General features: G+C 54.7%; 1 protein-coding gene across 1 annotated transcript; it reads left to right on the plus strand.

Moving 5' to 3' along the window:
- Nucleotides 1–20,240: 20,240 nt before the first annotated feature.
- Nucleotides 20,241–21,525, plus strand: LOC310923555 (olfactory receptor 14J1-like; the record flags this gene model as incomplete). Its single annotated transcript, XM_083885511.1, has 1 exon — nucleotides 20,241–21,525. The coding sequence occupies one exon, from the start codon at nucleotides 20,241–20,243 to the stop codon at nucleotides 21,171–21,173; it is 933 nt and encodes a 310-aa protein (XP_083741637.1). The 3' UTR covers nucleotides 21,174–21,525.
- Nucleotides 21,526–22,528: the final 1,003 nt, after the last annotated feature.

Here is a 22,528-nt window from a genome sequence, read left to right on the forward strand (position 1 = left end):
ACAGCAGTGTCTGCCAGTCCCTGGCACACCCAAGCAATGCTCCACTGCCACCTCTGCAGCCCCCAGCCCAGCTCCTGAGTGACCAGATGGCCCCAAGTCCCACCTGGGGGAAGGGCCCAGGAAGAACAAGGGGTATTTAAGGCTGACCACAAGGCCAGCACACATCTTGACCCTCCCTCCTTTTGGAATTTCTGTCTGAACACAGCTGGAATCCAGGAGTTGGTGGCTCTGTGTGCTTCCCTGTATCTTACGTGTCTTTCTCTCATTCTCTGTCTTCTTCTGATTCCCTGCTCTTGCTAATTTTGAGTAACTTAAAATTGAACAGGCTTAGACTTTGCAAAGTTGAATGGGCCGTGTAAATGCTTTTAGAAGTGGTTTTTGTTGATTGAAAGTCATATTAAACCTTTTGCCAAAGTTTGTCCATTTTCTGAAATTCCCTGTAAAGGCCGTTTTGTTGTTTTGAGCTCCTGAGAATCTCTTGTTGGTATTTCTCCAGTGTTTCCAACTCAGAGGACACAAACAATTGTAATTCCTATTAAATGTCTCATTCAGAGAGTTGTTTGGGGGTTGGGGGTCAGGGCTTGTCTGTCCTGCTTGGCACAGCCCAGGCAGGGCTGTCACAGCCACACTGCACACTCCATTTCCCACCTAGACCCGTTGGTGCCTCTGAGTTCTGCCTGCCCAGCCCCAGGGACGCTCTCCTTGTGTGCCCATTCCCCCACGGTCTGTGGGCAGGGATGGCCTCAGTGGGGGCTGTGACATCCTCAGACACTTGGGGGCTGCTGGAGGATTTGACTTCTCCAGAGGCTTGTTCAGCCTTCAGCTCTTCAGTCCAGGAATTCAGTGCCCCAGGGCTCATCAACATTCAGAAGACCTTAACAGGCCAAGACTCTGGGAATAATTTGATTTAAATTTTCAGTTTTTTGTGGTTAATTAGACAGATTTCAGAACTGAACTCAAAGTGAATGAATTATATTTATAAAGACAGCGAACAACAATTTTTAGGTTCTGTTTAGGCTTTTTTTTCTTATTAATATCTTGATATGTGCAATCTTCAATTGACACAGAATCCAAGTACCTTCTAATGTTCAGTTTGAATAGATATGAAAATCAAGGCCCCTCATGGCTGACAATCAATCAGACTCTGTCCCTACCCCCACCCCACCATTTCCCCCATCCCAGCCCTGGGACTCAGAGCAGCCTTGTGCAAATCTGAGCTCCCTCCAGCCCAGGCTGGGCCTGCACCTTTCAGCTCCTTGGCTCCAGCTCCCAGCTGCTTTCCTTGGAGAAGGAGCTGCCCGAGACACAGAGGGATGTTCATTCATTGTCAGCCAACAAACCCAAGGGGAGGCACAGCTCCATCAAATGCAAAAGTCATTCCTCTGCTGGATATTAAATCCAGTTTCCACAGCAGACAGTCTCAGACTAATGGAAAACACTTTCTGTGCCCAGCACAGGTCCCAAGGTCCCCCCAAATCCTCCCTGCCCAATTCTGCCCAGATTTGCTCTTTGCACACCCCAGTTACACGCTGAAGTCACAAACTCCCTCTGTGCCCAGAGGGAGGAAAAGAGAGAAAGTGGATTAAGAGCTCTCCTGTGCAGGGCCAAGGTCCAAGAGTCACCAGAATGGGAACCACAACTCATCAGATTTGTGTCCTTTGGGGCCCAGGGACTGCTGGGACTCAGAGGCACAGAAAGGTTTCTTGCCAGCAAACAGAAGTGAACATGATACAGTTTAATAACCATCAGAGCTCTTTCCTCAGCTCTCTGTGATGTCCCAGCAGCATCTGACATGTCCACCGTCCCCGGGGGATTTCCATACAGGAACAGTTTTAGACAAAGATATAAGAAGAGGCAATTCTGTCATAGATATAGACACAGTTAAGATGTTGACTAATGTGATATTTATTTGAACTTAAGAAAAATTGGAGAACTCTCTATAGCTCAAAGCATGAAACCAGTCAATTGAGAGGCACTTGAAGGACCACAGAGCATCTAGGGGTGGAAATCTGGGAGTGGCTGCAAGGACATAGATCCAGCTGGTCTAGTGAAGAGATGTCCTTAGACATGGCCATTTAAACAGGAGAGCTGGAAAGACCTAAAGGAAGGGGGGGGGGGGAATAATAAACAGAATCTTGGTGAAACAAATAGAAGGTGAGATGAGTATTTCTTCTCCTGCCATCAGTAGAAGAATCCAGTAGATCCAGGAAATTCCTGTTCCTGGTGGGAAAACGTTGCCTTTTCTTTAAAGTACTCAAGTGACCCACATAATGAAAATGTGTTTGCATATTATGAAACATACAAGAATTCAAACCTGTGCCCCTTTCCAGGCAGAGATCAGGTGAATGCCCATCAACAGGCAGTGCCACTTGTGCCCTGAGGTGCCCAGCTGGGGTTGGCATCTCTCAGAGAGGAGCTGAGGGAGGGCAGAGCACCTTGCAAGCTGCAGGTCCCTGACAGCCCCGGAGGGCTCCTGTCCCATAAACATCTGCTGTGCTCCAGGCTGAAACAGGGCCCAGCACCGTGCTGGGATGATCAGAGAAGTGAGGTGTGTGCTGGAATTCAATCCCCTCCCCATCCCGCAGCAGCCCTGCCTTTCCCTCCTCCAGCCTTGGTCTCCAGCACAGCCATGGAGGCTCTTTGGGCTCTGGAGTTTTCCTGCAGCCCCCAAGGGCAGCTGAGCCGTGCCTTTGGCACAGTCAGCCCTGGGCAGTGCAGGCAGTGCCCAGCAGTTCCTTGTGTGTGCCTTGATAAAAATGAAATTTAGAATGTTTATCCTGTAATGTAACAGTGAGGGGCCACCTCCGTGGCACCTCCCCCCAGACCACCTTAAAAACAAACCTCGAGAGCTCCATTCAAAGAAGCCTGGCACCGCGGCCCCCCCACCCCCAACGACGGAGCGAAAGGGACCAGCGGAGCAGCCGGTGCTGCCGCCGCCAAAGACCGAGAGAAAAGGGCTTCGAAGGGACGCGAGGCGCGGGCCTCGCCCCCGGTCTCCCCTCCCCGCTCCCGGAGCGAGTTGCTGCGGCAGAGCTCGTCCCCGCTGGCGCTGTGCTGCGCCGCGGCAGTGGCGGCCTGGGGCGAGAGCGATCAGAACTGGCCGCTTCTCCCTGCCCACAGCAGAGACCCCAGTGAGCGGGGCCGTCTGGCCCCGACGCCCGCAGCCAGCCGCCGCCGGAGCGGGAGAAAGAGGGGCCGGCCGCTCCCTCCCAAGCTTGGCACAGAGAATTCCAGCCGCCATGCCACCCGCCCAGCTCAAGCCCAGTCGCAGAGAAGCCCCAAAGCTCGCACGTGGCTCAGCCCGCCCGCGGCCAGCTGCCGCTGCTGGATGGCGCATCCCTGAACGCGCCCGAGCCGCCGCCCCGCTCCAAAAAGAGAGAACCCACGCCAGCCACATCTAGCAGCCCTGGTGCTGCCCAGCCCCTCCGAAACGCCATATTGGATAAAACCTACAGCCGCTGCCGCCCAGGCCGACCCCGCATGCAAATAAAGGACCTCGAAATGCATCTCGGGATCCCGTTTAACACCAAAAACACCTTATAAAATAAAACGAAGTAAAATTGAAACGCACAGAAAACAATGCTAAGCGGTGTAGACCCTGGAGTATCGAAAGAGCTAATTTCTCCGGTTTTTCTTACTAGCTGTAAGTTAAAAAGACCAAACCAGAGATGAGACTCCCGGAGAAAACAAAAGAAACTCAGAACCCTGGGGTTACTCCTAGCGAGGGCGGGTTCTCCAGCTCTGCTCAACTCTCTGCAACAGAGCTGATAAAGACCCTCCTCCTCCACGGCGCACACGGGCAGCCAAAAAGCCCCTCGAGCAAATATTGTAAGAGCTGATTAATAAAGGCATTTTAAGGAGATTAATATTATCTCCGCCCATTTTATTCATAACAGATGTGGCCTTCCCGGGCTGGGGATTTTACAGCTGAGCCAGTTTGTGTGAGGGAGGATGGGTGTCCCCTGCCTGTGCCCAGAGGTGACAGCAGAGCCCCAGGACTCTCCTCCTCCCTTCCTGGCTGTGGGCAGTGTGTGCAAAGGTGGCCTGAGCAGATGAGCCTGTGGGCTGGGGCCTCCCCTGCCCGAGCCTGGCCCAAGCTGATTTTCAGGAGAGCTGCTGGGTTTGGCTTTCTTGTGGATCCATTCTGCTGCCTTAGTCTTGTTTCCTTGTCCCCAGGGCAGAGGTGGTTGAGCCACAGTGTCACCTTGATGGAGTTTCAGGCTCTGTTGGGCAGCCCAAGTGGCAGCCCAAGGCTGCAGCCGGGTGAAGGACGGGTGGGCTTGGGTGGTCTCGGCCTCTTTATTCAGTTTTGCCGTCAGGGGCAGATCTCCTTCCTGGCCATGTTGGAGCCATTTCCCACAACACTGCAGTCTGTGGGAAGGCTGCTGTGCCCCAGCCCCTGTGAGGAAGGCGCCGTGGCACACACAGGCAGCCCGAGCCCCACAGTGCCCGGGCCTGGCTTTAGAGGGTGGGCTGTGCGGCCGTGAGGGATCGGCCAGATGGACGCGGCCAGGGAGTTGTGCTCAGGGGCTCCATGTGCAGCTGGAGGCCGGGGGTGAGGGGCGTCCCTCAGGGAGGGCTCTGCCTCGGCCCCGGGGCTCTGGAAGGGCTTTGCCGTGACCCCGAGAGTGGCCGGAGCTGCCCCTCAGCTCGGGGTTTGAGGGGCCAGGAAGCTGAGCGGGGCAGGGGCTGAGGAGAAGCGCTTGGGGCGCGGCTGGAGGAGAAGCCGAGCGTGAGGCGGCAGTGTGTGCTGCCAGCCCAGAAAGGCAGCCCTGTGCTGGGCTGCATGGAAAGGAGCCAAGGGCAGTGGGTCAGGGGAGGTGACCGTGGCCCTCTAGTCCATATTTCAGAGCCCACCTACAGCACTACACCCGTGTGTGGGGGGGGCCCAGCATAAGAAGGACATGGGGCTGGTAGAATGAGTTCAGAGCAGAGCGATGGAGATGCTCAGGGGGCTGGAGCAGCTGTGCTATGAAGACAGGCTGGGCAGGGAATGTGCTCCATTCGGCTTAGGGAGAGATGCCTGTGCCCGGATTGAGGTGTACATGAGAAGACCATATGATGACAACATCCTGATTTTATTTAACATGGATTTTATTTTACAAGAACTGTGAGGGAGAGAGATAGAAAAAAACAGGAGTGTGTCCTAGGGTGACTTTAAGCTGCTTGTATCCCCAATTGTCTGTTCTCTGTGTGTTGTGTGTTTTGTTCTGTACCTTTAAAACTGGTTCTGAGAGCGAAGCAGGGAAAGAAGCGGCACACTCTGTTTTGAGAAAACAGAGTTCACTCCTACGAGTTTTTTTCCTCCGGACTCTATGTGTTCATTGGAGGCACAGACAGTGGCCAGACAGAGAACTTTTTTTGCTGTTAGTTAGTTTAGCTAGCTGAGGCAGGGAACCTCCTTGGACTGTTTAAATTATTATTTTTTTTTTTCCCCTTGGGATTGTTTAAACCTGTCCTGGACTGAAAAGCCCAGACAGACACCGGGATCTCACACCTGCAGCCCACGGGGGCCTGGACCTGGGCATTTTGCAGCACCAAAGGGACTGGGACTGATAAGAGACTGAGAGAGCTGAGCTCACTCATGGCAAGGGCTTCTCTCAGTTTTGCCATCTCTCTTCACAGCGGTGAGAGGCTTTATTGTTTCATATTATTCATTCTTTATGCTTGTGGGCATTTTGTTTGTCAAATCAATAGTTTTTTCCACTTTCTTCTGAGGAAGTTCTTTACCTGGGGCTGCTGAGGGGAGGGGCTGTTTGGGTTTGCCAACCAGAGGAACCCCATTGGCAGGTTTCCTCCCAAATTTGCCCTAAACCAGGACAGAGGGAGAACTCAGAGAGAGAGAGAATAGTGTGTAAGAAAATCAGATGCACCTAGATGATTTTTTGAGATCCTTCCCAACCCAAACAACACTGTGACTGTGGAACATATGTGAATGTGTATTTTAGGTTGATATAATTAATACCAGTGTCATCAGAATTTTTTTAACTTTCTATTTTTATTAAAATTATTTACTACTATCAATACTACTTCTTCTTTTTCTTCTTCTGTTTCTTCTTTTGCTATTCTTATTCCTAAATCCTATTCCTATTTACTGCCACCATTTCTTCATCTTCTTTATTGACTATTTCCTATTCCTATTCTAATTCTATTTTTTTTTTGTGTTCCATGCTGCGGCGTCCTGTCCATCCCTAATCCTGGGGCCGCGGGGCACAGCAGGAGAAGCGGAAGAGGCCGCGCAGCGCCCGCAGCGCCCGCCGGAGCCGGGAGAGACGTTTCTTGCGGGGGGCCCGCTGCTGGCTGAGGGTGCCGGCCTCTGGCTCCTGCTCCTGGAAGGCACCAGGGGCCCCGTGTCCTCTGGGGGCCAGGGCTTCCACGTGGGGAGGCGAGGCACAGAGCAGCCCCCAGGGGCGCGGCTCAGATGCCTCGTCCTCAACCCAACCCTCGCGCAGTATGGGCACGAAGATCCCGCCTGGCAGGAGGAACCCACCTCTCGCCAGTCTTGGCTCTCTGCTTTGGTCTTCGTGGAGCTCGAGGATGCTGATTTCATCCCACTCGTCCTCCTCGTGCAGGAAGGCCTTGTCCCCGATGTTCTCTTCCCAGCTGTACAGCACGAGGTCTTGCTCACTGTCACTTTCCCAGGTAGACTGCACAGAGGCTCTCCTTCCATTGCCTCCGGACACCTTCTGGGCAATAGAGTCTTCCTCCTGCGAAAGCTGCTGCACAATGGACTGTTCCCAATCTGACACTTCTTGGAGACAGTTGAAATCTCCATGGGACAGCTCCTGCTGGCTGTAATCTTCCCAGTCTGAGAGACTGTGGGAGATACTGACTTGTGCCTGGGAAAGGCCTTGCTCTGGGAATTCTCCCAAGTCAGAAACTTCTTGGTAGCTCTCAACATCATCATGGGACAGCTCATCTTCAGTGTATTCATCCCAGTCAGAGAGCATGTTGTAGATATCGGCTTCTTCTTGGGAAATTACCTGCCGAATGAAGGATTCCCTTTGGGATACTTTGTTGCTGCTGGTTTCTTCTGGGGACAGCTCCTGCCCAATGCAGGCTTCCCCTTCGGATCCATCTTGGTGGTAGTTGGTTTCTTCTGGGGACAGCTCCTGCTCAATGCAGGCTTCCCCTGTGGACCCTTCATTGTAGCTGCTGGTGATTTCTGCTGGGGGGATCTCCTGCTTAATGCAGGCTTCCCCTTGGGACTCCTCCTGGTAGTTGCTGGCTTCTACCTGGGAAAGCTCCTGCTCAATGCAGGCTTCCCCTTGGGACCCTTCTTGGTATTTGTTGATTTCTCCTTGGAACAGGTCTGTGTGTTCCTCATCTTGGCACTGAGAATCCTCAAGCTTCTCAGCCATGGCCCCCTCCTTGCTCTCTTCCTGTGCCAGGACTGCTGCCCTGTCTGCCTCCTCCTGCTGTTCACTGAGCCCCTGGGCTCCCGCTGGGCTGGGCGAGGGGCTGGGGGGGCAGCAGGGGCTGTGTGGGGCAGATGTTGGGCTCTCTCCCCTTTCTAGTGCAGCTGCTGCTTCCCTTTCTGCAGCCGTGCTCTGCTGCAGGGCCCCCTGTTCCTCTGGCTGCTGGACCTCCAGCACAGGCTGGAGCAGCTCCTCAGAGCTGATGTTCCCCGCTAAGCCCAGCAGAGCCTGGCAGCAGCCTGGGGGGCTGGCTGGGGCAGGGACTGGTGTCTGTGTCCCTGCCCATGGCACCTCCTCACTGCCAGCAGGGGAACCGGGGCTCTTTCCTACCTTAGCAGCCAGAGGCTCCGGGGGCTCCTCCACCTCCTCAGCAGCTCCAGCTGCAGCAGCAGCAGCTGCCAGCTCATCCTCTGTGGGACTCCCTGGGGCAGGAGAGGTGCTGGGCAGCTCAGGGGCTGCCTCTCCTGACACCTGGGTGCCCACGCTGCTGGGAGAGCCGGGCCCCTGCTGGGCACAACTCTGGGCATCCTCAGCCTTCTCTGGGTGCAGGGGGTCATCATCGGTCTCGCACCTGATGTAGTCTTCCCATTGGGATGGTTCCTGGCTGCTGGCACTTTCTTCCAGTTGGGACAGCTGGTGGTCACTGCTGTCTTTTTCCCACTGGGCCAGGTTTTGGAGACTGTAGTCTTCTCCTTGGGAAACGTCCTTGTTGTTGTTGTCTCCCAGTTGGGACAACTCTGGCTCTCCCTTGTCTCCTTCCCATGGGAACATGTGCAGATGGCTTTGCACTTCTTCTGAAGGAGAGAGTTGGTGATATCCCTCTCCTTCCCACTGGGAGAGCTCTCGATCCATGTCGTATTCCAAGTCTTCCTCCGTCTTGGCAAAGGGCCCCTCCTCCTCAGGGGCCGGCAGGGGCCGGCCGGAGCCGCCGCCTGCCCACAGCCACTGCCCGCTGGGGGCCTGGTCTGCTGGCCGGGCGGGCAAGGGGCTGGGTGCCTGGGAGTCGGGCTTCACCTTCTCCTTCTCTCTCTCTGATCTCCTGCAATGCAGAAGGGGATCCTAGGAGCTGCTTCCTGCTGAGCAAGTGGCTCTCCTGGGACTGGGCAATGCAGGGCCCCGCGCCCCCTTATATACCCCTGCGGGCGTGGCTGCGCCATGTCAACGGGGCCCTGGGCCCCACAACGTTCCACATTCCCCAGGGCCCTGAGGGAACGCTGCTGTGTCACAAAGGGCCATGCCCGGCACCCCTTCAGCAGCCCAACCCACTGGAAGTGGCACGGAGCAGCCCCCGGAGTGCTGGGCCTCCGGCCCCTTGCCATCTTCTGGTTATCCACATGATCAGAAATGCCTCTGCCCAATTTAAGGGGCAAAGTCAATAGCATGGGTTTTATTGAACAGCAAATTAAAAACACACAGAGAGAGAGGGAGAGAGAAACAGAAATGAGGTTGGGGGAGAGAAAAAGTGACCGAGACATATGAAGTAAAAAATGTCCCCAGTCTGTGGATCCCAAAGGCTCTCCCGTGGTCGCTCCCCATCAGCTCTTGGTGCTGAGGGTCCCCCGCACACACGGAGTTCAGAGGGCTGGCGCACACTTGGGCCGGGTGGGAAGGCCCAGGTCCCTCCCCTAGCGGAGACAAGTTTGACAGAGTCTCCTGCAGCAGAGTCTGGATCTGTGTCAGCCCTTTGCCTGACGAGCAGCGCTCTGCTGCAAGGCCTCAGCAATGAGTGTGGGCAGCGCTTTGGGGCTCCTGGATGGATTGATGGCACCTGCCCCTCAGCTGCCCCTGAGGGGAATGTGCCGTGGATGTGGCCTTCCCGGGCTGGGGATTTTACAGCTGAGCCAGTTTGTGTGAGGGAGGATGGGTGTCCCCTGCCTGTGCCCAGAGGTGACAGCAGAGCCCCAGGACTCTCCTCCTCCCTTCCTGGCTGTGGGCAGTGTGTGCAAAGGTGGCCTGAGCAGATGAGCCTGTGGGCTGGGGCCTCCCCTGCCCGAGCCTGGCCCAAGCTGATTTTCAGGAGAGCTGCTGGGTTTGGCTTTCTTGTGGATCCATTCTGCTGCCTTAGTCTTGTTTCCTTGTCCCCAGGGCAGAGGTGGTTGAGCCACAGTGTCATCTTGATGGAGTTTCAGGCTCTGTTGGGCAGCCCAAGTGGCAGCCCAAAGCTGCAGCCAGGTGAAGGAGGGGTGGGCTTGGGTGCTCTCGGCCTCTTTATTCAGTTTTGCCGTCAGGGGCAGATCTCCTTCCTGGCCATGTTGGAGCCATTTCCCACAACACTGGAGTCTGTGGGACGGCTGCTGTGCCCCAGCCCCTGTGAGGAAGGCGCCGTGGCACATACAGACAGCCCGAGCCCCACAGTGCCCGGGCCTGGCTTTGGAGGGTGGGCTGTGCGGCCGTGAGGGATCGGCCAGATGGACGCGGCCAGGGAGTTGTGCTCAGGGGCTCCATGTGCAGCTGGAGGCCGGGGGTGAGGGGCGTCCCTCAGGGAGGGCTCTGCCTCGGCCCCGGGGCTCTGGAAGGGCTTTGCCGTGACCCCGAGAGTGGCCGGAGCTGCCCCTCAGCTCGGGGTTTGAGGGGCCAGGAAGCTGAGCGGGGCAGGGGCTGAGGAGAAGCGCTTGGGGCGCGGCTGGAGGAGAAGCTGAGCGTGAGGCGGCAGTGTGTGCTGCCAGCCCAGAAAGGCAGCCCTGTGCTGGGCTGCATGGAAAGGAGCCAAGGGCAGCGGGTCAGGGGAGGTGACCGTGGCCCTCTAGTCCATATTTCAGAGCCCACCTGCAGCACTACACGCGTGTGGGGGGGGGGCCCAGCATAAGGAGGACATGGGGCTGGTAGAATGAGTTCAGAGCAGAGCGATGGAGATGCTCAGGGGGCTGGAGCAGCTGTGTTATGAAGACAGGCTAGGCAGGGAATGTGCTCCATTCGGCTTAGGGAGAGATGCCTGTGCCCGTATTGAGGCGTACATGAGACCATGGGATGACAACATCCTGATTTTATTTAACATGGATTTTATTTTACAAGAACTGTGAGGGAGAGAGATAGAAAGAAACAGGAGTGTGTCCTAGGGTGACTTTAATCTGCTTGTATCCCCAATTGTCTGTTCTCTGTGTGTTGTGTGTTTTGTTCTGTACCTTTAAAACTGGTTCTGAGAGCGAAGCAGGGAAAGAAGCGGCACACGGTTTGTTTTGAGAAAACAGAGTTCACTCCTACGAGTTTTTTTTCCTCCGGACTCTGTGTGTTCGTCGGAGGCACGGACAGAGGCCGGACAAAGAACTTTTTTAGCTTTTAGTTAGTTTAGCTAACTGAGGCAGAGAAGCTCCTGGACTGGTTTTTTTGTTTTTGTTTTGTTTTGTTTTGTTTTGTTTTGTTTTGTTTTGTTTTGTTTTGTTTTCCCTTGGGATTGTTTAAACCTGTCCTGGACTGAAAAGCCCAGACAGACACCGGGATCTCACACCTGCAGCCCACAGGGGCCTGGACCTGGGCATTTTGCAGGGCCGAAGGGACTGGGACTGATAAGAGACTGAGAGAGCTGAGCTCACTCACGGCAAGGGCTTCTCTCAGTTTTGCCATCTCTCTTCAGAGCGGCGAGAGGTTTTATTGTTTCGTATTATTCATTCTTTATGCTTGTGGGCGTTTTGTTTGTCAAATCAATAGTTTTTTCCACTTTTCTCCCAGGAAATTCTTTTCCCACACCTGCTGGGGGGAGGGTCCGTTTGGGTCTGCCAACCAGAGGAACCCCATTGGCAGGTTTCCTCCCAAATTTGCCCTAAACCAGGACAGAGGGAGGATGCAGAGAGAGAGAGAAAGAGTGTGTAAAAAAAATCCCATGGAACTGATTTTTGATATCCTTGGAAGTTTTGAGATCTTTCCCAACCCAAACTACACTGTGACTGTGGAACATATGTGAATGTGTATTTTAACTTGATATAATTAATACCAGCATCATCATAATTTTTAAAATTTTTATTTTTATTAAAATTATTTACTACTATTACTACTATTTCTTCTTTTTCTTCTTCTATTTCTTCTTTTGCTCTTCTTATTCCTATTCTTAAATCCTATCCTTATTTACTGCCACCATTTCTTCATCTTCTTTATTGACTATTTCCTATTCCTATTCTAATTCTATTTTTTTGTGTGTGTGTGTTCTGTGCAGGGGGGTCCTGTCCATCCCTAATCCTGGGGCTGCGGGGCGCAGCAGGAGAAGCGGAAGAGGCCGCGCAGTGCCCGCAGCGCCCGCTGGAGCCGGGAGAGACGTTTCTTGCGGGGGGCCCGCTGCTGGCTGAGGGTGCCAGCCTCTGGCTCCTGCTCCTGGAAGGCACCAGGGGCCCCGTGTCCTCTGGGGGCCAGGGCTTCCACGTGGGGAGGCGAGGCACAGAGCAGCCCCCAGGGGCGCGGCTCAGATGCCTCGTCCTCAACCCAACCCTCGCGCAGGATGGGCACGAAGATCCCGCCTGGCAGGAGGAACCCACCTCTCGCCAGTCTTGGCTCTCTGCTTTGGTCTTCGTGGAGCTCGAGGATGCTGATTTCATCCCACTCGTCCTCCTCGTGCAGGAAGGCCTTGTCCCCGATGTTCTCTTCCCAGCTGTACAGCACAAGGTCTTGCTCACTGTCACTTTCCCAGGTAGACTGCACAGAGGCTCTCCTTCCATTGCCTCCGGACACCTTCTGGGCAATAGAGTCTTCCTCCTGCGAAAGCTGCTGCACAATGGACTGTTCCCAATCTGACACTTCTTGGAGACAGTTGAAATCTCCATGGGACAGCTCCTGCTGGCTGTAATCTTCCCAGTCAGAGAGACTGTGGGAGATACTGACTTGTGCCTGGGAAAGGCCTTGCTCTGGGAATTCTCCCCAGTCAGAAGCTTCTTGGTAGCTCTCAACGTCATCGTGGGAAAGCTCATCTTCAGTGTATTCATCCCAATCAGAGAGCATGTTGTAGATATCAGCTTCTTCTTGGGAGATCACTTTGCACTTTGCACGGCTTTGCACTTCTTCCGAAGGAGAGAGTTGGTGATATCCCTCTCCTTCCCACTGGGAGAGCTCTCGATCCATGTTATATTTCTGGTCTTCCTCCATCTTGGCAAAGGGCCCCTCCTCCTCAGGGTCCGGCAGGGGCCGGCCGGAGCCGCCGCCTGCCCACGGCCACTGCCCGCTAAGGGCCTGGTCTGCTGGCCGGGCGGGCAAGGGGCTGGGTGCCTGGGAGTCGGGCTTCACCTTCTCCTTCTCTCTCTCTGATCTCCTGCAATGCAGAAGGGGATCCAGGAGCTGCTTCCTGCTGAGCAAGTGGCTCTCCTGGGACTGGGCAATGCAGGGCCCCGCGCCCCCTTATATACCCCTGCGGGCGTGGCTGCGCCATGTCAACGGGGCCCTGGGCCCCACAACGTTCCACATTCCCCAGGGCCCTGAGGGAACGCTGCTGTGTCACAAAGGGCCATGCCCGGCACCCCTTCAGCAGCCCAACCCACTGGAAGTGGCACGGAGCAGCCCCCGGAGTGCTGGGCCTCCGGCCCCTTGCCATCTTCTGGTTATCCACATGATCAGAAATGCCTCTGCCCAATTTAGGGTGCAAAGTCAATAGCATGGGTTTTATTGAACAGTAAATTAGAGACACAGAGGGAGAGAGAGAGGAACAATAAAGAGATGGGGAGAAAAAGAGAGTGACCGAGAGAGATGAAGTAAAAAATGTCCCCAGTCAGTGGATCCCAAAGGCTCTCCCATGGTCGCTCCCCATCAGCTCTTGGTGCTGAGGGTCCCCCGCACACACGGAGTTCAGAGGGCTGGCGCACACTTGGGCCGGGTGGGAAGGCCCAGGTCCCTCCCCTGGCGGGGACAAGTTTGACAGAGTCTCCTGCAGCAGAGTCTGGATCTGTGTCAGCCCTTTGCCTGACGAGCAGCGCTCTGCTGCAAGGCCTCAGCAATGAGTGTGGGCAGCGCTTTGGGGCTCCTGGATGGATTGATGGCACCTGCCCCTCAGCTGCCCCTGAGGGGAATGTGCCGTGGATGTGGCCTTCCTGAGCTGGGGATTTTACAGCTGAGCCAGTTTGTGTGAGGGAGGATGGGTGTCCCCTGCCTGTGCCCAGAGGTGACAGCAGAGCCCCAGGACTCTCCTCCTCCCTTCCTGGCTGTGGGCAGTGTGTGCAAAGGTGGCCTGAGCAGATGAGCCTGTGGGCTGGGGCCTCCCCTGCCCGAGCCTGGCCCAAGCTGATTTTCAGGAGAGCAGCTGGGTTTGGCTTTCTTGTGGATCCATTCTGCTGCCTTAGTCTTGTTTCCTTGTTTCCAGGGCAATTAATGGCCCAGCTGTTAAAACAAGGTGGGGAAGTGTTCTTTATCTCTTCCACAAGCCATCCTCCCTCCAGGGGCTTATCTTCTGTAAATGGGCCATTGATGCTCACTGCATGACTGATAAAAGTAAATCATTCCACTGGGAGATGTTCCACCCACACGGAGGAGCCAAGCATTCCCACCTGGATATAATCTGACATTAACCACACCAGAAGCAGCCTGTTTCCACTGGATTCCCAGAGGAGCACCAGATCCATCTGCACCACCACTGGACCATCAGAGGAAAACTACACCCTTCTACAAGGTCATTGCTTCAAGAAAATCCCATCAGTTAATCCAGGAGGACTGCAGCCACAAACACCCTGATTAACTGGGTGACAGGTTGTATTCTGATTCTGTCTGTTGTTTTGGATTTTTTTACTACTGCATTTTTAGTTTAACTTTTAGTTTTTTAGTTTAGGCTGTAAGGAAGAAGAAGATTCCCTGGGAAAGCCAGGCAGGTGAGGAGGAAGTCAGTGCCCCTTTCCCCCTCTCTCCTGCTCCATCTCCCAGCCCAGCACGGCCCCCGGCTGCAGGACAACCCCACTGCCAACACCGTCCTGCTGGGGATTGACTGGGGGGATCTCCTTCCCCTTCCCTCTGGCACGGAGGCAAATCCCATCCTTTCCTTGTGCTTCCTCCCCCAGACAAGAAGCTGAGGGTGGAGACCAGGAAGGACAAACCCCCACAGCCAAACCTTGTGGAAGAGGCTGTTTTGAGTGGCTCCACAGCACAGGAATCCAATGGGGAACAAAAGCCCCAGAGATCCCGCAGGAGGAGGGGCTCCAAATCCATCCCAGGGTGCTCTGAGGAGGAAAGCCCCTCCCTGAGCCGGGAAGGTGGACAGAACTTCAGCTGGGGCTCTGAGCTGGTCCATGAGCAGCTTCATAATGGGGAGAAGCCCCACAAGTGCTTCCCACAAGTGGGAAGAGCTTCAGCCGGAGACACCACCTGACCAGACACCAGAGGATCCACACTGGGGAGAGGCCCTATGAGTGTCCCCAGTGTGGGAAGAGGTTTCAGAGCAGGTCCAATCTCCTCTCACACCAGCGCGTTCACACAGAGGAGAGGCCCTTCCGCTGCCCCGACTGGAGGAAGGGCTTCAAGCACAACTCCACCCTCGTCACCCACCGGCGCATCCACACTGGGGAGAGGCCCCACGAGTGTCCCCAGTGTGGGAAGAGCTTCACCCAGAGCTGTAATTTTACAAGACACCAATGGAGGCACCGGTAAGGGAAGCCCTGAGAGTTCCCCGACAGTGGGAAGAGGAGGAGTGAGCATCCAACCTCATCCTCCAATAATTGAGCCACATTGGGCAGAACCCTGGTGACCCACATTCACTGTGAGCCACATTGGGAAGACACCTGTCCCTTTCCCTGCCCCTGGCAATGTTGAGAGGTGAGACTGAAGAATGTCAGGGTCTGGCCATAGCCCCTTCACTCTATTTGATCCCATATGAGGTCATTGCCACAGCCAGGAAAGGGACTCCCTCTCTCTCCCCCAAGGAGAAGGGTGTCCTTTCAAGGCAGGAGAAAACACGTAGCTGGGAAGAGCCAATAGGTGTTTTTGTAGTTTTCCCTGTGTATAGTTTGCCTTATGCCTTCTGTTATCACTATTGTTTCTATTCCTGTTTGTTCCTTATCTTGTTGTTGTTGCCAGTAAATTGTTCTTATCCCAGCCTGGGGTCTTTGCCTTTTGTACTTTCAGTGGGAGGCTGGAGGGCAGCCAGGGGCGGCACAGTTTCAGCGGGAGCAGGAAATTGGGGAATCCCATTCCTAAAGCCCGGCCCGGGGAAACCGAGCATCACAGCTGCTGCCAGCCCTGGCTGCCCTGGCAACAGCCTTGGGAGCGGGTCCCTGGCTGGGGGCTGTGGGAACCTCTTCCCTCTGGGGCCCAGGGACAGGACTGCAGGGAACGGCTGGAGCTGACTCGGGGCAGCTTTGGCTTGGATCTCAGGAAAAGGTTTTTCCCCCAGAGGCTGCTGGGCCACTGAACAGGCTCCCAGGGAAGGCTCACAGCTCCAGGGCTCTCTGAGCTCCAGCAGCCTTTGGACAGCGCTGCCAGGCCCAGGCTGGCATTGTTGGGCTGTCCTGTGCAGGGCCAGCAGTTGCACTCCAGGATCCTGATGGCTCCCTCCCAATTCAGCCCATTCTGGGATCCCTTCTGGGATCCCCTGGCCCTGGCAATGGGACTGCAAATGGTTGCCATGGCAAGGGACTCTGGCCCCAGGCCTGAGCTGGGATGCTCAAGAGCCCTGTGGGCAGAGGCAGTCCCAGCCATGCCATGGGCACATCCCAGGGCACCTTGGGCTGCAAAGGCACCCATCTGTCACAGGCACTCACGGGGGCTCCACGGTGACACCCCAGGAGTGCCCAGGCTGCCAAAGAGCCGGGATGTCCCAGACACTCCCAGGGCTTCCTGTCATGGGCACAGTGGGAGCTTCAGGCAAAAGCTTCATTTCTTCATTGGAGAAACTCCTGCTGAGTCCTGAGGTGGAGAAATGACATCCAACAACCACCATGGATCCTCAAGCCCCTCCAGGATGTCTAAACTTTTAAAATTCCATCTAAAAGAGGAGACTGAGATTGGCTGGATCCAATCCTAACCCCAGACTTTGTCAAAGGTTTATGTGTGAAGGATTAGACAGGTGGAATTGAACGAAAATGCAATTTGTCCCACAGGGTTGATGATGCAATATCAGGTATATTTCTATAAATACAGCTATGATTGATTCTGATCAGGACTAGACAGAAAGATTTATTCAGACAACAGATTAAAAAAAAAAAAAAAGATTTATTTTCTCTACAGTATAGAATCTTTAACAAATAATTAAATATGGTGCTCTAGGAAGCAATTTCAAAGTGAACAGGGCCTTGCCATGGCCCAGGCCAGCTTGGCATGATGATCCACCCTCACTCCTGGCCCAGGCCAGCCCTGCACTGCCCTTCCCCACTGCCTGTCTGCACACAAGCACTTCCAGGCCTCTCTGCATTTCCCTTGCCCTCACTCTGGGCTCACTCACACACCTCCCAACAACCCACCTGCAGCTTGGAGCTGCAAGGAGTTCAAAGCTTGTCTGTCCTTCAGGAGTTGGTCTAATTCTGCCTTCAGCCAACTCTGGATTTGTGTTTATTGCAGAACTTCCTGTGTGTCTGAAACATTCCTTGCATGGTTCTGCCTTGGGGAAGGGGAACCTCCTTGGTGGCCCCTTGGGCTTGGCACACACACTTGAGGAGTGTGTTTGTTTTCAATGGGGAAACTCAGAAGTTTTAGATTGCTTCAAAAAATAACAGAAGAAAACCCCTATGTTGGCTGAGTACAGCCATTTCTGCAAGCAAAGCAGGTCCCAGGTGAGTGAGAAGAGACAGGATGGGGTTGAGGAATGTGGAGCAAGGTTGTCCACACTGGGTCAGAGCTCAAGGCACAGCTTCTCTGAGCAGGCCAGACCTGCTTAGGGGAGTCCCAGGATCAATATCAGTTACTGAATGCTGCAATCACCTCCTCTCTAAAGAGAACAGTAAAAAAATACATTTTTTTCAAATAGAAATATGTATTTCTTAGAAGCTCTTGGAAACTTTTCTCCATAACTGCAGTAGGAAACCTTCCTAATGAACTGCACCAGACCAGAGGGAAATCAAGGCACAGCCATGGTTTGTCAGGACTTGCTTGATCCTAATGAGCCCCGTGGTGCATTTGGTGCTGAGCCCTGGAACCTCAGGGCCTGAGAAGAGATTGCAAAAATCTTTCCAGGAGTCCAAGTCAGAAGAAAAGCTCAAAAGGTCATGAGGAAATATTGGGTCCCACTGAGGTCCATCCCTAACCAGGCTCCTCCTGGAGGAGGAGAGAATTGGAAGCCAGGATTGCACAGAAACTTCTCAGAGACTCAGTGTGGGAAGGAAAATCCAAAGTACCTTAAACACCTTGAATATCTGAAAGCATGAATGAGCCCCACTGAGTGTCAATGCAAAGCTCCCAAGGGACTCATTAAAGTAGATAATTGGAGGCCAAATATCACACACAGCACTCAGACTCAGTGTCAAAAAGTAGTTCCTTAATAAACTTTGAGTACTGTGAAGTACTAATGAGCCCCACTGAGTGTTGTTACTGACTCAGAATCCCAAGGGACTTGTTAAAGTAGATAATTGGGGCCATGATTGCACAAACCTCTCATAGAGTCAGTTTTAAAAGGGAAACTCCAAGTACCTTAAAATAACTAAAGTGTCTTGAAGCATTAATGAGCCCCACTGAATGTCATTACTGACAAAGCCTCTCAAGGGACTAATTACAGCAGATAATTGGATTGCACAAACCTCACAGAGATTCCAAGACAAAAGCCAAACCCAAAGTCCTTTGAAAAACCTGTCACCACTGCCTGCAGTTCTCTACTCTGGCCTGGGTCTGGGGACAATTCCTCTGTCATGTCTCTCAGTGGGACCCATTGAAACTTCCAGAAACTTTGGAGTTGGATTCTGACTTGGAGTTCTGAAGAGGTTTCATGATCTCCCTGTGATGTTCAGGGCCTCATCACCAAGCCCCGAGAGGGTCATTAAAGTCCTTGTGCTGTGTCTGTGCTGCTGAACTGGGCTGGGCTCCTGGCACAGAGGCAGCTCCTGGCAGCCAAGAAGAGCTTAAAACCACATTTCTCTTGATGAGCAGCTCTTCTCCCAGCCCAGCAGGGCTGGGGCACTGCCTGCAGCCACCCCGGGCACAGCACACAGGCACAGAGAGCTTCAATCACTCAGGGCTGGCAAGGGGCTGACAAGTGCCTGGGGGAGAATCATTCCCAGCCCTTGGCACAGGAACCTCTGGCTGCAGGACAATGCAGCTGCAGCTCCTGCAATCCTCTCCTAAAGCTGGAACATGCCAATGCCTACAGACTCTGTGAGTACATTCTCTGCTTCTCTCCTGTGTAGAGCAGCCAGGGGTGCCCAGGGCTGTCCTGCAGAGCAGGGTCCTGCAGCCCAGGGTGCTGTGCTGGGGCAGGGACTCTGCTGCCTGCCAGGGACAGCTCTCAGCCAGCCCTGGGAGCTGCTGCCAGCACTGGGGGACAAGATCTGGGTGGAAGGAGACAGCTGGTAAGGCTTGGAAGTGTTCTCCTTGTGTGGTGAGGATACTGAATTGTTCAAGACTGCTCCCAACATGACATTTAACTGCAGAACATTCCCAAGTAGGTTATCCAGGGAACACAGCAAGGCAGGAGCTGCATAAATGGGGAAATCCTACATTTTATTCTACTGCTTTAGATAGCCTGGATGGGAAATTGCACACAGATTGTCATCTCTCATTTTAGGTTGAGAAAAATAACACAATTTTGTCTCAGACCTTAGTAAAGCAGGCAGTGACAGAAATCAGCACAGGGCCCCTTGCAGGCAGCACCAGAATCACTTTTCCAGCCTCCTCAGGGTTGCTCTGAGGTTGCCATCAGAGCCTGCAGAGCCAGAGCTGCCCCTGGGCAGTGCCTGAGCTGGGAGGGCTCTGCAGGGCAGAGCTGAGCCCCCAGGGCTGGGCTGGGCTCGGGCAGCACTGGCAGGGCCCAGCCCTGGGCACAGGGAAGCAGCTGCAGGCAGGGACAGCTCCAGGCAGCAGAGCCCTGGGCAGGCAGTGGGGGGAAAGTGCCACCAAGCTGTGCTGGGATATTCAAAGTCCTCTCCAAACCGAACTATACTATAATTACTGTTTTTACAGATCCTCATGCCAAGACACCACAAATGGGGTGTCCCAGCTCTCTCTGCCCTGGGGAGCAGCTCTGGGCAGGGCAGGCTGGAGGCTGGGAATGAGCTGACTCTCCTCCAGTAGTGCCATGGACAGGACCCTTGGTGTGTCCTCGGGATGCCATCCAAGCTGTTAGCTGTGTCCATGGGGACAGGAGTGTCCTTGGCCAGAGGTGAGGCTGACACCTGACACTCTGAGAAAGGCTGAGCCAGTTTGCTCTGCTGTGGCTCCCTCTGCTCTCAGCTGTGTCAGGCTGATTTTCAGGGCAACACAGTGACTGCCCTTGATCTCAAAAAGGGCAGCTGGGGACAGATGGAGTGACAGAGCAGCTCCCCTCACCCTTCACTGAGTTACAGCCAATGCTCTTACACTGCACAGTTCTCTCTGATCTCCCTGGGCACAGCAGGAAACCCTCTCAAACTGCCTTTGGCCATCACCGTTCCTTAGCCCTGGGACAGGAGATGCTGCAAAGCTCCTCTGCCTCAGGAGCACTTTGGGCTGCTGAAGTCCAACCCCAGGACTGGCCCCTGTTCCTGTCCCCATGACCCCACTGCTGCAGAGCACAGCTGACCCCTCGGTGTCCATGGGCAGAGCCCCTGCTCGTCACAGCCACGGGGCCAGATCTCAGCAGAGCTCCAGGCACGGGGCAGCAGGAAGGGCTCTGAGAAAAGGAGAATTGGGTGGCACAGAGCAGCAGGGGCAGGGCTGGGAGAAAGGGCTTGGACATTGCTTGGCAAAGTCTCCCCTGACTTGTCACTGTGTCCTCCTTCAACAGGACTCCATGGGCAGAGTGAAGAAATGTCCAACAGCAGCTCCATCAGCCACTTCCTCCTGCTGCCATTGGCAGACACGAGGCAGCTGCAGCTCCTGCACTTCTGCCTCTTCCTGGGCATCTCCCTGGCTGCCCTCCTGGCCAACGGCCTCGTCATCAGCGCCATAGCCTGTAGCCACCACCTGCACAGCCCCATGTTCTTCTTCCTGCTCAACCTGGCCCTCAGTGACCTGGGCTCCATCTGCACCACTGTCCCCAAAGCCATGCACAATTCCCTCTGGGACACCAGGAACATCTCCTACACTGGATGTGCTGCTCAAGTCTTTTTCTTTCTGTTCTTCATCTCAGTGGAATTTTATCTCCTGACCATCATGTGCTACGACCGCTACGTGTCCATCTGCAAACCCCTGCACTACGGGACCCTCCTGGGCAGCAGAGCTTGTGCCCACATGGCAGCAGCTGCCTGGGCCAGTGCCTTTCTCAATGCTCTCATGAACACGGCCAATATATTTTCCCTGCCCCTGTGCAAGGGAAATGCCGTGGGTCAGTTCTTCTGTGAAATCCCCCAGATCCTCAAGCTCTCCTGCTCACACTCCTACTTTAGAGAACTTGGGCTTCTTGCAGTTTTTGCCTTTTTAGCACTTGGCTATTTTGTGTTCATTGTTTTCTCCTATGTGCAGATCTTCAGGGTTGTGCTGAGGATCCCCTCTGAGCAGGGACGGCACAAAGCCTTTTCCACCTGCCTCCCTCACCTGGCTGTGGTCTCCCTGTTTGTCAGCACTGGCACATTTGCCTACCTGAAGCCCTCCTCCATCTCATCCCCATCCCTGGATCTGGCCCTATCAGTTCTGTACTCACTGGTGACTCCAGCCCTGAACCCCCTCATCTACAGCCTGAGGAACCAGGAGCTCAAGGCTGCAGTGTGGAATCTGATGACTGGATGTTTTCAGAAACATTAAACTGCTGACCAATTTCTGCAAATCACTTGTAATTAAAGTCGTCTTTGCTAGTTCCTCTTGGTTTGGTTATGAGTTTTTTCCTTGTTTTTCTTTTTTCATGTTATCAACAAAGGTATATCGTTGTTTCTTCCATTTCTGATTTTGTTTCTATCCACATTCCCTGTGGCCAAACACTGTGTCAATGAGGGGCTGCACTCTTGGTGGCTTTAAAGGAACTCAAGGATCTCCTGGGCACGTTTTCTGCATAAATGCCCCTTTTGTTCCCTTCTCTGCAGCTGCAGCAGCAATGTCTGTGTGCAGAGCTGGGGGCAGATCAGGGCTGGCACAGCAGCTGTGCCCAGGAGCAGCAGCCCTTGGTGCTGCCAGTGCTGCTGCCGTGGCCCTGCCCCGCTGCCCTCCTGGCCCTGGTGTTGCTGTAGGGCCTGAGGGCTCTCGGGGCCGGGCACAGGGCTGGGGGTGGCAGTGCCGGGGCTGCAGCAGGGACAGGCCATGGGCACTGCTGGGGCAGCGCTGACGCCTCAGGGCAGGGCCTGGGGGCTCCAGGCTCCTTGCCCAGGCTCTCTCCAGAACACGCCCAGGCCAATGCTCAGCACAGAAAAGCCCCGGGAGCAGCCCCAGGCTGGCCCTGGGCAGGCTGGGGGCAAACAGCAGGGCTGGGGCTCTGCAAGGGCCCTGGGGGAGACGGGAAGGAGCAGCAGAGCAGGGGCTGATCCATCCCCACTGCGCTGGACACCCCAGGGCAGCGTCCCAGAGCGTCCTCATGCACCTGCCAACAACATCCCCCCTGGGCAGCCCTGGCCTCTCCCCCAGCTCACACAGGGGCCGCATCCTTGCAGGCACAGACACGGCAGCACTGCCTCAGGAGCCCCTGTTTGCACTGCCCAGAGCAGGCCTCAGCACCCCCATGCTGTTGGTGTCGGGAGATGAACCTGAGGGAGCACAAATGCCATCAGCCCCTGGGGCCAGGAAGGGCTGGGCCACAGCAGGGAAACCACTCAGCTTTGGCGTGGCCTCTCAAGTCACACAGAGAGTTTGTTCCCATCAGCTCTGAGTTTCCTGTGCCACTGCAGACGTTGTTGCTCAGAGCCAGGGCTGCCTGGCAGCCGCCCCCAAACTGCCCTCAACATTTTCTTTGCTTCACCTTGGCTTTCTTTACTCTTCCTGCTACAAATTTCTTATTCTTGCCCACCCCTGTTCCCTCCCCTGCAAACAGCCCATCCCTGGTTGCCCTTTCCTCTCTGGCCCCACTCCCCATTGCAGTTCCTGAGTTGGCACCATGGGAACGTCCCTTGGGGAGCAGGATCATCCTCCAAGTGCTTCAGGAATTGTCTGCAGGCTCCTGCAGTGCCTGGGGC

The sequence above is a fragment of the Zosterops lateralis genome (genome assembly GCF_965231275.1).
Source record: "Zosterops lateralis genome assembly, contig: HAP1_HAP1_SCAFFOLD_109, whole genome shotgun sequence".
In the NCBI taxonomy this organism is placed as follows: Eukaryota; Metazoa; Chordata; class Aves; order Passeriformes; family Zosteropidae; genus Zosterops; species Zosterops lateralis.